Below are 16293 nucleotides of genomic sequence, written 5' to 3'. Positions count from 1 at the left end.
CCAAAAGCATTTTCTGAAAATGGCCGTATAATAAGTAATACTATATGTAATACGTCGTATGAGATCTCCTACAAATATCACATTCCCACAGTAATACAGAAGCAGCACTCCGGTGTGCAAATCCATCTTAAATCGCCATATTGATGTTTGCAAGTGTAAACATCAGCTATTCTGCCACTTAGGAAACTCACGACTTGCAGAGTGCATAGCTATTTGGCTGGGTATTGCAGACTCCATGAATAGCCAATATTTACGCAGTACTTACAGTGCATAAAAAACAGCCATGCACCAAGACCCGTGACCTACCCTCTTCAAATAATTTCTCCTTTTATAAGCATATGGCTCAGTCCAATGCCACATTAGAATGTGTATTGCAAGCTACCTCTGTGACTTCTACATTACATTTGCTCGGCATCTTCTAAACTTGGCTCAGAACTTATTTCAAAAGGTTAGCTTAATTCTCAAGGGTGATGTTGCAAAATGGCAGCCCAACCTCCTTTCAAAGCTTCTCACAGTTATCAGCAACTCTTTATAAGGAATTAGCACAGTATGGTGTTGTAGACTAAAAACTGGCCCAAATAAACCAAACTGAGAGCTGCATAGGGAATTAGCCTTCCGATCAGTAGATCTGATAGGCTGTTGAAATTGCACTATGTTTGTTTTTAAATCAGAGAACATTACAATCAAAAGAGGCCTTAAAGGGCATCTTGTCAAACCCTCTTCTCAATGCAGGATCTCCAACGGATGATGAAACTACAGCATCCCTCATGGGTGGCTGCCCAGTTCCTGCTGAATTGCTCCCAGCGAAAGAGAGTGCACTGCTGAACAGCTCTTATCATCTGGATGTTTCTCCTAAGGCAGAGATGAGGAAACTGTGGTCCTTCAGGTGCTATGGGACTTTCTATCAGCCTCAGGCAGCATCAGTGATGGCCGGGGTAATAGAAACTCTGGAAGGCCACAGATTCTCCACTGCTGCATCAGGTTTTGCGTCTGCATCTGGGTGTCCACTGCTAACCATTCTTACTGTACCATTTCCAGGAGTTCAAAACTGAGTGCAAAATAAAATAATAAAAAAGGGAAAAGCCAGCTCCCCTAGTGCAAGTTATTGATTGAATGGCTCTGAGATTTTAACATTTTAAATTAAACCTATATAATAATGTCATGGACTCAGTCTGAGTAAGTACATAATAACGTGGCTAATTAAAAAATTAGAATTAATTAACCTTTTCAAAAAAGTAGCCCATTTCAGTGCCCCAGGTAAATATTCAACTAATTAAAGTAAAAATAGGGCAAGAAACAAAGCTATTATTTGCAAATGCATGTTTTGTGCAACGGGGGCTCCTTCAGCGCCATTCCAAGCTGTTAAATAATTATATATTTAGGACACACTGCCTACATCAAAATTGGTATGAAAACATATGGAAAATCTGACAACGTACCACAGTGCAGTTAATTATTAATCACAGCACCTCAGCTATTTCACTCCTTTACCTTTTTTCAAAAAAGGAGGGAGGGAAAGAACAATCGTATTAAGGACTAATCATCAGCCCTGTTTTTCTTCGTTTTTTGTGGAAACCAGGATCACATTAACACATTTTAAAATTGTTAGCACCATTCAGCGACACAAATTCCACACCCCTGGGGCTGTCACAAGTCCCCAGTTCCTCTCTCGAGATCACAGGCTGCTCAGCAGTCTAAGTACTATAGAATCCTAATGCACAACATGACAGAGAAGGATTGTACACCGAAGGGACAAAATGTACCTTCCCTTTGCACTGTGTGTTTTGTGCTTCCGCCTGACTCACAAAGTTCTGCTTGCCACCAGCGCCGCCATTTTGTCTTCCTGTAGAGCACTCCTTATTTATTTCCCCATTGATAGCAACTCACACACTTTAGTGGCCTTCTGATTTTGGGAGGTGAGAGTCCATTTTGCCTCCTCTCCCCTTGCTGCCTAAAGCTCATTTAAAAAGGTAAAGGGACCTCTGACCATTAGATCCAGTCGTGGCCGACTCTGGGGTTGCAGTGCTCATCTCGCTTTATTGGCCAAGGGAGCCGTACAGCTTCTAGGTCATGTGGCCAGCAGCGCACAGCAACGCCGTTTACCTTCCCACCAGAGCAGTACCTATTTATCTACTTGCACTTTGACGTGCTTTCGAACTGCTAGGTTGGCAGGAGAAGGGGCCGAGTAACGGGAGCTCACCCCGTCACGGGGATTCGAACCGCTGACTTTCTGATCAGCAAGTCCTAGGCTCTGTGCTTTAACCCACAGCGCCACCCGAATCCAAAGCTCATTTACTTCATCTTATAAAACTTGATGGGCGATATTAACAACTGTATCTGCTCCCAACTGCACAGTCGGCTTTGATTTCTTTATCCCATTAGAATACGAGGCAGGAGTGTGACCTACGTGGAGCTAAAGAACAAATCTTATTATGGCGGATGGTTGGGTGCATGGAAGTAGGACAGACGTTATCTGTTCACATGCATACTTCCCAACCTTCTGGGGTGCCTGTTGGCCGACACTATTCCATCTATGGTTGGGAGTATTGTTTCTTGCCCCTGCGAGCACTTTTAACAGCAATACACTAGCTCATGTTCTTACACAGAGCCTAATTTTCTTACTGTAAGCACCTCAGGACTGGTAGTGATTTCTGCTTAAATATAACAACCTCCTGAGCATTTCAGCTTCCAATCAGGCATGGAACTTGGACAAACGATGCAGATACCTTGATGAAATTGAGGGTTCAGATCTGGCCAGTGCATCAATATGAGGCCACCTGAGAGAAGGTGGCATAATAATAATAAGCAGTGACATCACCTTGCCAACAAAGGTCTGTATAGTTAAAGTTACAGTTTTCCCAGTAGTGATGTATGGAAATGAGAGCTGGACAATAAAGAAGGCTGATCACCTAAGAATTGATGCTTTTGAATTATGGTGCTGGAGGAGACTCTTGAGAGTCCCATGGACTGCAAGAAGATCAAACCTATCCATTCTGAAGGAAATCAGCCCTGAGTGCTCACTGGAAGGACAGATCCTGAAGCTGAGGCTCCAATACTTTGGCCACCTCATGAGAAGAGAAGACTCCCTGGAAAGGACCCTGATGTTGGGAAAGATGGGACGACAAAGGATGAGATGGTTGGACAGTGTTCTTGAAGCTACCAATATGAGCTTGACCAAACTGCGGGAGGCAGTGGAAGACAGGAGTGCCTGGCGTGCTCTGGTCCATGGGGTCATGAAGAGTCGGACACGACTAAACAACAACAATAATAATCTCAAATTATTTTAACTTCCTAGAGATTTATTGCTCAACAACCAACTTGGCTGGGGAAATTGTGGAGTCATCCTGTGATTGGACAGGCCCAAGTGGGAAAGGTCCTAGATCAGAACGTAAACACAATCATTGGGGATAACGTGCAACACCCTAGAGAAAGCAGCCAACTAGAAAACCTCCCTTAGTGTAACTCAAAAGGTTTTCAACCTTTTTGTGTCCACGGCTCCCTTGACCAATTGCATTCTTTCTGTGGCACCCCTGTGGGGCTCAGGAGCCCAGTTATGCCACCGTTTGCCTACAGAGCTGGCAGCTTCTCGCCCTTTTCCAAACACCCATGCTTGTGGAGTGTTCCCTCAGCCTCCTCTCCTCTCTCATTGGGAGTCCTCAGGGCAGCCGCAGCTGTCACCTCTGGTCTCTGAGATGTCCCACAGAGTCTTGGGAAGCACCCCATCGTCAGCCCACGGGTACTATTCGCCTCGGGGAGGCAGAAGGCATCAGAGAAGGGAGGGAAAGAAAGAGGGAAAGAGGTCAGTGTTGCCCGTGGCATCCCTGACCATCATTCAAGGCACCCCAGGGTGCCACACGGCACACTGGTTGAAAACCACTGGTGTATCTCATTAGTGTTTTTGGCTTGAGTAAAAAGGGAAAGGGACCCCTGACCATTAGGTCCAGTCGTGGCTGATTCTGGGGTTGCAGCGCTCATCACTTTATTGGCCGAGGGATTTGGCATACAGCTTCCGGGCCATGTGGCCAGCATGACTAAGCCACTTCTGGCGAACAAGAGCAGTGCACGGAAATGCCATTTACCTTTCCGCTGGAGCGGTACCTATTTATCTACTTGCACTTTGATGTGCTTTTGAACTGCTAGGTTGGCAGGAGCAGGGACTGAGCAACGGGAGCTCACCCTGTCGCGGGGATTTGAACCGCCGACCTTCTGATCGGCAAGTTCTAGGCTCTGTGGTTTAACCCACAGCGCCACCTGCGTCCCTTGAAGTACCTTTTCAGTTAAGATACACTGCTTTAAAAACATTCAAAACACCTATCAGGAGTGAACATAGACCAATGACACCAAAAGGTATGGGAAACTGCCCTACTAGAAAAGTTAAATAAACTTAAATGAGGATGGGGACAAGCAAAGGAGGATACAATGGTACCTCGGGTTACAGGCGCTTCAGGTTACAGACTCTGCTAACCCAAAAATAGTACCTCGGGTTAAGAACTTTGCTTCAGGATGAGAACAGAAATCGGGCTCCGGTGGCGCAGCGGCAGCAGGAGGCCCCATTAGCTAAAGTGGCACCTCAGGTTAAGAACAGTTTCAGGTTAAGAACGGACCTCCAGAACAAATTAAGTTCTTAACTCGAGATACCACTGTATAAGCAAAGGTTATATCCAGACCTACTCCCTCCCCTTGCCGATAGGCTACAGATACTGGTAAATATCATTACTGGCTCAAAGTCAAGCTATTTCACCGAGCATTTTTTATTTTTATTTTGCCCAGAATGTATGTATCATGGCATGTCAGAGACCGTGTGGCGGTGCCAGTTGTATGTACTGGTGCCCCTAAAGTGATCCCTAAAGAGAAGCTAAAGAGGTGATCACCTTAGGGCCACCAAATTTCTGAAAGGATTTCAATATTTCGTGGTGAAAGGCCCATTGAAAACATGAGTAAAGACTTAATTCCAAAGCAAAGTATATAACAAGAGTCCATATGGCTATATTTGGCAACACTGCTTATTTCTCCAAGTGAATAAGGTGTGAGGGAAGAATTGTGTGGGTCTGTTGTCATTTCAGAAATTTGTTCCATTGGAAAACTGCAAACACACACACCTAGTGCATATAAACCGCAACAGGTCATTTTTCATTCTTACGGAATAGGCCAAGAAAAACCAGAAATCCCAAGTCAAAAGGAAAAAAAAATAGTGTTTTATTAACTACCACACTGTTATAATACATTTTAAACGTACAATAAGGTAGCCTTTAAATTTGAGGTGGTTTGAACAAATAAACAGATTCCCAAATGTTTGTAAATAGTGAACAGGTGTTAATTATTGTTCTTTTCCTTTTCCTTGTAAAATGGGTAGCGCACTTACAGACCGGCTATGCAAATTATGTGTGTACATTTTTTTTTCTATTATTGAAAATATAAACAGTAATTAAAAAATAAAAAAGAATTCAGCGTAATAAAAAACATATATGTTTATCACTTAAATGTACTGGATACATACAATTTAAGGAAGAAGCATAAAGGAAAGATGTGGACATTTAAATGTAGAGCTAACCAAAAGCTTGGCAGAAGAAAGCGTTGTAAAAACCCTTATTTCACTATTGACTAATATTAATATAGTTTGGAGTACTGTCCCTGTAGGACTGATTTCTATTATTTGCATATGTTTGTTTTTTAACTGGAAATTTACATGATGGCTTTTAAGGCCCTGGCAGACAGATGTTTTTAGAGACAAGATTAGATAAAAACCAATGTTGAAACGGACACCCCTTAGTTTTTGGTCCTCCAATATTCAAGAAAAGGGCACCTTTAATTTTTGCTTCACCACCCAAAATGCTGCAACCTATTCTCTTTTAAGCCTTTGAATAATTTTAAATATTGGTTATATTGTCCAAATTAGTTACTGAAAGAATATTAACAATACATTATTTTGGCAAAATTAAACCTTTAAACATGGCTTTTCAACAGGATTTAAAAGGTAACTATCCCTAGAGTTCCATGTTAAAATGTACTTCTCAAAATCTTACGAGAGTTATGCTTAAAATATTGTACATAGTTAACCTAATTAAAATAATTAGCTTCAAAATGACAACTTGATGAGCTAAGTAAAGCCTATACAATGAAACATTTGCTTGGAAACTTGATTTGTCAGTTATGCATAATAAAAATTCCAGTCGTCAAGAAAATTACAAAATTTCTTTCTTTATCATAACATGATTTCTTTCACCAATCAACTTTTATCTTACAATAGATAAATACCAACATGTTCTCATTTTTACACTAAACCACAAAGGATTGATGCATTTGATTAGACTACCATTTCCATCGTTAAATTTTTTTTTTTATACAAGTTGGTAAAATTTAATCTCTTCTAGATTCCAAAAGTACCTACAAAACCCATGCAATTTTACCATTTTAATATACTATGGAATATCATACAAAGTAAGGCATTTCAGTGTCATGTATAACCAAGTTACTGTCAATCCAAAAATTTTTGCACATCAATAAAAAGATATCTAAGAACTTAGGAACAATATTTTTCTCACTACTGTATAAAAATAACCACAATTAATAGGTATCTTGTGTAATATTTATTCCATTGTCTCGTTTCCAGAAACAGTAACAAGCTGTAAAGGTATTTCAGCGTTGGTAAGAATATCTTGATTGCTGGTGCCAGAAGTATTAACAGTCCCTATCCCTGAAACAGAACCTTGTTGAATATTAGCAAGGATAAGCGTTGTTCCGCCTGCAGTAATCAAAGTATCCTCCGGCGTCGCTTCTACCGAGGCCAGCACTGTACTGCTAGCGTGAATAGCCTTTTTATTTTGATGCGTTTTAATATGTTTGGCAAGATGGTCACTTCTCATGAAGCGCTTTGAACATTCTGGGCAGACGAACTTCTTTTCACCTGTTGAAAACATAAAAGTCAGAAGCTCTCACACAAAATACCGTCGGGCACATTGTAGCCAAAAGCTTCAGCTTATATCTCAGATTTGCTTCTTGGGTTGAAAACTGTGCAGCGATTTAAATGCACTGTTGCGAAAAGGAAGCGACGGCAGGCTAAATTTTGACAGGCAGTCAGATGTTAGCAGCAGTGCTTACGAGCCATATTTTAACCTGGATCGGTGTTTTGCTCTCCCTCCCCATCCCTGCTGACAGGTGCGAGTCACACAAAGTAAGTGAAGTGAACTCTTTATTAGAAAAACAGGATCTGCACAGGGGTGCCAGGTCTCGCCCCATGAGGCAATTTTGTAGACTGAAGGTCCCTGCCTTCCCACAGCTTCCTGGGTTCCCTCCTCTCCAGGGTTTTCCCTAAGCAATCTGAGATGGTGCTTGCATGACGCTAATTTATCCTCCGCCCTCTCCATGCCTCTCCTGGTTCTGGGGCACTAGCAGGGACAGGAGCTGGTCACAGCCGCAGGAGAAGCCACCTGTGGCTCTTCACCAGCCAGACTCATCTCTGCCTCTTGACCTCCCTCATCCCACTTTCAGCTTCCGCCTCTGATTCCGGACTGCTCTCTGCCACAGAATCCCCCTGCTCACTAAGCCCTGTTGCCACTTCAACTTCCGACACCTCCTCCTCCCAGACTTCTCCGACCACTCATGGTCATCCCACCACCAATCCCCTGGGGCTCTGAGCCGTCTTCCCATGGGGGTTCCCTAAAGGGTTCCTCCACACCATTCCTCTGCATCCAACCAGTCCACGATATCCGCGCCCTCAAAAGGAGTGCGCAAACAAACAATGGTAAAGACGCCAAATGTTGGTAACCTGTATGTGTCCTCCTGTGCCGCTGTAGCTCATCGCTGCGGGTGAACCTTTTCCCACAGAACATCCAAGTACAAATGAACGGACGCTCTCCAGAATGCCAGCGGAGGTGAGCTCTCAGATGCGATGTCTTCCCGTACACCTTCCCGCAACCAGGTATGTGACAGATGTGCTGTTTCTTCTTCCCCAGATTGGTGCCTCTGTTAAAATACGAACCAACACAAAAGTTCCTCAGCACAGGCAGAAACATAGGGACAGTTTGCTGAACTGTAAAGAGGCACATTCCAAACATCTTGGTACACACATTTACAAGGATCAATGGCTCAGAAGCCGCAGGAGCTGTCGCCGCTGAAACCGAGAATCGTAACACAAGCCACACCCCTCAGTCAGTCATTTGTCCGCTCGCACTGAAAAGTACCAGAAGCATGCATCCCCCACAGCTACAGGTGCTGAAATTAATGAGCTCCCTCACTTTTGCCTCATTTATTTTAAAGACATTTACCACGCGGGAAGTCAAGGAGTGCGTACCTTCCACCCCCTTCTTTACAATTAGGACAGGTGCAAGCGACTCTTCGCAATCTTTTCCCTTCTTGATGTGGCTGGTCCCCTTCCTCGTCCACCACCTGCACTCTCAAATGTGTCAGATCATTGGTATTCAGTGTAGAATCACCACCAAGCTGCCATTCTTCTGGATCAGGCTCCTCTTCTTTAATCCTGATATCTAAGGAGAAGAAACACAGGGATTAGTTATCTGGCCTATTAAAAACCGAAAGAAGCAACACATAATGATCTCATCCTTTAACTTACTTAGCACTATGTGCATGCCAGTTAAAAAGTCAGGTGCTTTTACTACCTGCCATTGTTATGGCTATCCATAGCCCTGTTGCCCAGTCTGCATTTAAGAGTCACGATGATGAGCCACAGGTTTCAGATCACCAATACGGAGAAGTTTCACAGCACCATTAAAAGTTCTTTCTGATGGGGGGAGGAAATACATGCTATATATGCACGCCATATTTGACCTGCTATAAAGGTTATTAAGCCACCCAATATGAAATTATCAGGAAAAAAACCTGTGAATTCTTTGCACATAAATGCCTTTTGTTGAAAGCAGAATGGAAATTCAAAAAGGCCAAAAGAAAGTTTCAAGAATGCTTGTTTAAAACAACCCTGAAAATTGCTCTTTGCAACATCTATGGGAGGTGAACACCACTGAAGTGGAACTGTCTCTGCTGCCCAAACAGCTGTTTTATACAACACGGCATTTCAAAAGTACACCATTTCAAATTGACTGACATTATGCAAGCAAAATCACAAACTGCAAATATCCTGAAATTAGATCAAATAAGTCGTCTTGAACCAGTACTTGCAGCAGTAAGGATTTCTGGGTTCCAGGGAGCAGGGTTAAAAACTCAAATATATAAGCTAGGCGCCAAATGGCTCCTTAAACCAAGGTTGCCATCACCAAAACAGTATAACTAGTTAACATTTTTGGGGAAGACGGCAAATACTTTTCAATGACTGTGATTGGTTATCAGTTAAACATCTGGCTAGTTCAAATGACAATCTTCAGCTAGGTTAAGAACTTAAAGAACTTAAAGAAGAAAAGTCACTTGATCCAGGGGCAGTCTACATATATATTGGCCTATTCCGACCTCTTTTTCTTAATGGTGACATGGATCATACATAACGTAAGAATATTCACAACTGGGGGGGGGGGGGGGAGAGAGCGCCAGTAAGTGAAGACAAGCTACAACAATCACCGTATTTTTCGCTCTATAAAGACACACTTTTCCCTCCTAAAAAGTAAGGGGAAATGTGTGTGCATTTTATGGAGTGGATGCAGGCTGCATTGCTTTGCTGAAGCCAGAACAGCAATATTCAGAATATTCCCCCCCCCTTTTCCCCTCCTCTAAAAACTAGGTGCGTCTTATGGTTGGGTGCGTCTTATAGAGCGAAAAATACGGTAGCTGCAACGCTCACTGCTCCTGCTCAGGCTGCACAGAAAAAGCATTTTGGTGCCTGAAATTCATTCCAATTGTGCAGATAAAATACAACTGATAGAATTCTATAGGATGGGGTATTAGCGTGTGAAAACAAGTCAAGATCCAATGAACCCCCCAGGCATGCACCTCCAGTTGGTGGTGCCCAGGCATCTTCACTTGGTTGCAAGTGGCAGACAGTCAGGTGCAAAATGCTCCTGGCGCCTGGCTAATTTCTAACACTGCTAGGGAGAGCAGGGGAATGCCAGAAGCCAAGCTGGCTAAATATGAAATAGCTACTTCCTGGGAAGATACGGCCAAAGCAAAGCTGCCTCTATGGTTGTAGCACTCGCACTGGTAAAAGAAAGGGCAATTCGCATGCGTGCAAAGTTTGCTCCTCACTTCCTATATACTTCTTGTGCCTGGCATTTTCTGTTTAGCACCTGTTCAATTCTTCCCTGCTAACTGAAGATTCAGAACCACGTTAAACCCCAGCTTAAGGCTTTATCAGTGATGATTGTGGGGTTGAGCTCTACTTCTTTCATGACTCAGCACTGTGGAGTTGGGGGAAAAGTGAAGATTGAACCAATGCCCATCCAATCCACGGGAAAGCCAAACACGGGAAAGTTATGCTGTTATTACTTCTAACGAAGAACAATAATGTAGATGCCAGTAGCAGGCTTTCGGCTGCTCCGATGGGGCCTGGATTTTTCCACCCAAAAGGCTTTTAAAATATCATTGAGAAACCCGGACTGTGCCCCTTACTTGCATTTATAAGTAGTAAGATAGCCGTGAGACTATTTTTTTGTCTATTACCAATCCTATTTACCACTCGCCTCAGATGCAGCTTCCTTGATAATGCACTCTCTGCCCTTAAATGTCAGTTGTTTAATAAGTTACTTTCTGCAACTCAAAGCTGCTAAAAGTTTGAAAAGCACTCAGAAATAAAAATCACCCTAAGAGTACTGCTAATTTATGGTACCATTTGCTAGCAAATGGCCTGCAAATGGAATTCCAAGAAGAAAAATTACAAACTGACAAGAAACCAAGTCCAAGAAATATAGCAGCAATAATTTTGGGGAGGGGCGAGAGATAATATAATTGTTACAGGCATTTGTTTGGTTAACATATGGCAAACGGGTTCAGCTCAATCACTTACCTAGAGAGGCAACCAGTGCTAATAATCTTCCTGTTTGTATGTTTGGTTTTGAAACCAAAACTTCCAGATATGGTTCAAAAATCATACTTGGGCTGTTTCTTCTGCAGTGCAATTCTATATACTGAGAAGGAAGTTCCATTTTATTCAATGGGGCTTAACTAAATTGCAGTCTTAGATGTGCCAAAAGAAGTCTCATGTAGGCACCTAAAGTGTGCTAGTTTCTGATTTTCTCTTCGTGGGACAGTTCCTCACAAGATATTGCATTTCAAACATGGCCAAAGAAAGCAAAGAATGGTTGCTCTATCTCCTGAATTTGCCTTAACACCAGGTACAAACTACTGATATGGCTGCCCCCCATAACTCCGTAAATAAAGGGACAGTCGTAATACGTCTTGTTCCATTTATCGTTTGAAATATAAGAGTGATTCAGATAAGCCGTAGCTCAATAAAAGTTAAAAAGTATTGATCAGGGGAAGAGAGAAAGCAGGTTTCAATCTAGAGCAATTAGGTAAAATTGCCATTTGCTCCTATGCAAGTGGGTGCAGAAATACTATTCTAGAGGCAAAAATTCACTTTCCTTCCTCAATTTGTTAAATATCATTAAGAAAATTCTGGAGATGCACTATTGGTGCGGGCAAACAGCTGGGACCCAAAATATAGCAATCCTAGGAACACACCAGGCTTTTGAAACTTATCTTCTGACTGCAGCTGTTTGTTTGTGCTGATTCAAATAACGAGAAGGAGGACCACCTGAAGTTTCTGGGGTGGTTTTTCAGATGCCACGGAAGTGTAAAGAGAGGCTCATCCTGTGCGGCTCGAAATCCGCTTGCACAACAAACATCTGTACATTTATCACATACTACGGCCACACTCATTTAATTCGCAGTTTATACCTTGGGGGGGTCAAGGCAAATCCAGGAGATAAGAGCAGCCATTCTTTAAAACTTCATTGCTTTATTTGGCCAGGGTCCCAAAGTATTGCATGCACTGAAGTTTCCCATGGGACCAGAACAGAATGCAGCATGTTGAGAGGTGCTATAGAGGCAAAGGAAAAACCAGCAACTACTCTAGAAGCATCTTGGAGGCATATATGAACCTTGCCATTTATTTCACCTTCTGAGCTGTCCATTTTTTTTTATTTTTTTTTTAAAAAAGGCTAGATCTTTCAATCACTAGTAAAAGTTGTGCTTCTCAGAAGGTAGAACTTGCAAGTGATGTAGACGGAAACAGGCAACGCGAAGCCTAGTGCCGCTCCTCATGCCTATGAAGCTGTTTTCTTGCCTGGAGAGCCTGCGCAGACTTCTGAGTCGCCCCTTTGCTTTACAGGCAATTCTTCTGGTAAAATTTAGCCTCACTGCTGTTATCTCGTGGCCTTATGATGTCCAGGCTCAGATTTTTCAAAAGATTAAACCGAAAGGAGACTTTCACTAGGTGTTGCTTATTTTCATAGTGCTGCAGAGATCCTGTCCAACGATTCCCTCCATACCTTACTCTTAAAGGTACTGGTACTCTCTTTAGATTTGGACCCGGCAACGCTGCACATCTTGGGCTCCCTGTTCATGTTGCTCTCTTGTCTATGCACTACCTAGAAATAGCTCAAAGCCACAGCAGTACCTAGGCCCCGTATAAGCCCAACTTTGAATATAGCCTTTTTTCCCAGCCTTATGTCTCTACTAATTATTGTAGCCCTTTAACACTATTTTTTTATAATTAAAACAGGCCCCCAAATAACAATCACTTCCTACCATGCCAAATGGGCTCTTCACATTTTGCTTTCTGCTTTTGAGGGCAATTCCTAAGAAATTTAGGGCTGTATTCACTTACAAATCCTAAATAGATGTAAGACGGAGGAGTTTAGTGAATAGGTGGGTGCAGAAGGTTCAGACCTATAGGTACATCTATAGCATAACCGATAGAAATGTGTTTGTTTTGAGAAAATAAAGACAATTTGAAATTAAACAAAACACTGTATATTTTTAAACAGTTCCTATTCCATGGAAGCGGGATCCGTACTTGTGAGGTTCTAAATCACAGAAATTTCCAAATCCAGAACTGGGAAACAGATAGCAAATCAGGGAAACCCATGCAAAGATAAATGTCAAATGTCCATGCAAGTGACTGATTTGAATTAAGCATTGAACTGAACATTTATACCTTTCCAAGGTTAGTTCGGTCAACAACTGAGCAAGTACTTTAGATAATTAACTATGATTGTATAACCCTTAACTGGGCAGGATGGGAAGGAAGCAAGCTACGGTTGGTGACAATGTTTACCCTCGTCAATGGACATTATGTAAAGCTGACCAAGCCTTGACAATAATGGATGATTTAAGCCAGACTGATCACTAGACCACCGACAATTCAGTACAGTAATGCTTCCTTTGATTGGCTAAAAGCAGCCAAGAACTCTTTCCTATCCATAATACAGTGTCTCCTGATAGCCCGTTATCTCAGCTCATTTCTGGAAAACGACTTCACACCAATAGCTTATGGTGTTTGATCCAAGACTGGCACAGAAGCACCCACAGTTGTTACTGGAGGAGCTGTTAGCATAAGGGGAGAAAAGTGCCCCACTTATGCTAGCGTTAGGGGCTGCACAGTATTGCAGTCTTGATCAAAGGATTAATTTCAATGAGTCTGATCTGCTACAGAGGATTTTCGACTATTCCCGCCCCCTCTGCCCCGTGCAACCTAAAGGGTTGGAGGACTCTCAAGAGCAACATGGGAGGTGATGATCAGGACTGGAGGAGAAATCAATGAAAATTATTTCCTCCAACTTCCTCAAGTGCGAGCCTACTCTGGTTTGGAGAGCCTTCTGCGACTGGAATAAGGCCTTCCATTTTTTTTCGAAAGGGCACATCTTGATCCAACCCAATGTGCACATTTCATTCTTAGATAGATCAAAGAGTGAAACAGTTTGCAATTCTTTCCACTTTAGCCCTGATTAGAGTTCTCGTTAGAGGGACACGGGTGGCGCTGTGGGTTAAACCACAGAGCCTAGGACTTGCCGATCAGAAGGTTGGTGGCGGGGTGAGCTCCCGTTGCTCGGTCCCAGCTCCTGCCAACCTAGCAGTTTGAAAGCACGTCAGAGTGCAAGTAGATAAATAGGTACCGCTCCGGCGGGAAGGTAAACGGCGTTTCTGTGTGCTGCTCTGGTTCGCCAGAAGCGGCTTAGTCATGCTGGCCACATGACCCGGAAGCTGTAGGCCGGCTCCCTCGGCCAATAAAGCGAGATGAGCGCCGCAACCCCAGAGTCGGCCACGACTGGACCTAACAGTCAGGGGTCCCTTTACCTTGAGTTCTCGTTTCAATATTCCACCCAGAAACAGCTCTATTATTGCCTGTTATTGCTCCAGGAATGCATACTTACACAGGCAATAATCAAGCAAACAGCAATGTGCAAAGGTGTGGGGAAGAGATTAACATTTCATTTGTAGAAAAAATATTTACACCACTAATAATTTCGGGTTAGCTTAGTTCTTATCTCTATACTAGTGCTGGGGGACATCAACATGGCATGGGGGGGCACACTAACCAAGACCTTTCCTTGGGCCCACGGCATCCCTTTCTTGTGCCCCTTCAAATCTCCTGGCTTAGTCACAGGTAAGCTTTTGCTCCTCACCTGTGATGTCCCCTCTGCTCCAAAACATCCCTTATGCCACAATATAATTAGGCTTGAAAGGAGCCTTCTTTCCCTAGCTTTCTCTTGTAAGCATTTTTATTGGTTGCAGTGGGCTTTATAAAAACCTAATTGTTGCAGTGGGGCATCTTCCTGGAGTTTACAAATGAGGATGGGGAGTTACACCCCGCCCTCCGCAAGTTGCGCTCTGCAGGACATTCACTTCCCATTAGGCCTGAAAAAAGCTAAAATACTTTGTTCAAATCTAACTGCCAGGAGTTTGGGGGAGAGAGAAAGAGCATGTGGCGCGCATGCCAGCATTACTGCGGGGTGAGCATGTCTGTACCACTGCAGTGCGTATGCATGTTTTTTGTGGGGTTTTTTGCCCATGGCAGTTTCTTAGATTTCCTGCTACATCGCACCAGGGAGATTATCCTTATTCTTTATTTTGAAATTCGTTTTCAAAGCAGTTAATGCAATATGGAAAGGAATGACCACATTTCCCAACTACCACTTAATGAGGCTCTTTGTTTTCACTATCCAAAAAAAGAGGTGGCTCTGACATAATACATTACTAAATCTAGTACAGTTGTTAAAGAAAACACTGTAGACTATCCTCGTAACTGCAGCTGGTTTATATGGCAAAGGGATATCCAACATTAACTCAGCACTGAACTTCCATCCGTAAATGATCTAAGTGTTTTACCGATATATGTTTGCTAGGCACCTGCAGAGAATTCCAAATTCTACCTATCTGTGTATATCCAGGCCAATAGCTTTGCTGTTAGGTGGCATTCAGAAGAAACGGCTTTAATTTAAGTGCATGCAAGGGCTGGAATATGCCCAGTGGTTAGCTTGTTTTAACTTTCTTTATATAAATTAATGGCTTGTAACATTCTGCAGAGTTTCTAAAGTGGTTTGCCATTTGGCATTGGGGGTGGGCAGGGGCTGCTAATCCAGAAACACAAGCCTGGGTTCCACTGGACATGTCTTTCTCTTTGGATCCTGGCTACTATTTACATATGCAAGGTAAAACAAGAGCCACAAATCAACTAGGGGTTCATTTCTTCGTATTTAACAATCTTCAGCCTCGAAATAAATTCTCAAGGGGGTGTGGGTTATGTAAGCCACGCATTAGGCCTCTCAGTTCATAAGGTTACTGAGAATTTGTACAGTATTAATTTCTTTGGGTTGTATCTAATTGTGTTGTGGAAGGAGTAAGAGTCTTTGACCTAGCAGTGAACAGAAGGGGGTGGCAAAATTTCCCCTTTAGTCTCCCATATCACCTTCCTCTAATCCCCCCAAAGCAAATTGGGGTGGAGGGCAGAGAAGCTGAAGGGAAGATGAAAAGAGAACTGGTAAATAAATCCCCTCCTTCTCAAGGAGGGCTTCTCAAACTTGGGTCTGCAGCTGTTTTTGGACTACAACTCCCAGCATCCCTAGTTACCAGGAGCAGTGGTTATGGATGATTTGAGTTGTAGTCCAACAACAGCTGCAGACCCACGTTTGAGAAACAAGGCAATTAGCAGAAACATTCACTGGATTAAAAGCCCTTCCATGGATGGAGAGGAATGAATAGATTCCACTCTTCAACTACAAGAAAATTTTCTCTCTGCCTATCAAATTGGAATGTCAGTGGCACTGGCAAGAGTAATTGATTTGCTCCCACTCTTAACCCAAATTATTTTGCCACTGTACTGAAAACCAAGAAACTGAATTGTACTTTTGTCAAAACTCAAGCCTTCGATCAGTAAATGAGCCCATTAACCAT

At 42.9% G+C, this 16293-nt stretch overlaps 1 protein-coding gene across 2 annotated transcripts in view; it reads right to left on the bottom strand.

Annotated features, from left to right (window-relative positions):
* Positions 1-5172: 5172 nt before the first annotated feature.
* The window catches only part of SP3 (Sp3 transcription factor), a gene marked incomplete at its 5' end in the record, with an annotated part of 24868 nt that continues 13747 nt past the window's right edge, over positions 5173-16293 (bottom strand). For both annotated transcript variants that reach the window (XM_081917702.1, XM_081917701.1), the window contains 3 exons: positions 5173-6904; positions 7766-7962; positions 8291-8483. In XM_081917702.1, coding sequence (XP_081773828.1) covers positions 6588-6904; positions 7766-7962; positions 8291-8483 — 707 coding nt within the window. In that variant the 3' untranslated portion in view covers positions 5173-6587. The remainder of the gene's footprint in view (positions 6905-7765; positions 7963-8290; positions 8484-16293) is intronic.

This window comes from Podarcis melisellensis, assembly GCF_964234715.1.
Source record: "Podarcis melisellensis genome assembly, chromosome: 1".
In the NCBI taxonomy this organism is placed as follows: Eukaryota; Metazoa; Chordata; class Lepidosauria; order Squamata; family Lacertidae; genus Podarcis; species Podarcis melisellensis.
Note: the sequence above shows the minus strand (reverse complement) of the source record. Positions and strands in the feature narration are given on the sequence as shown.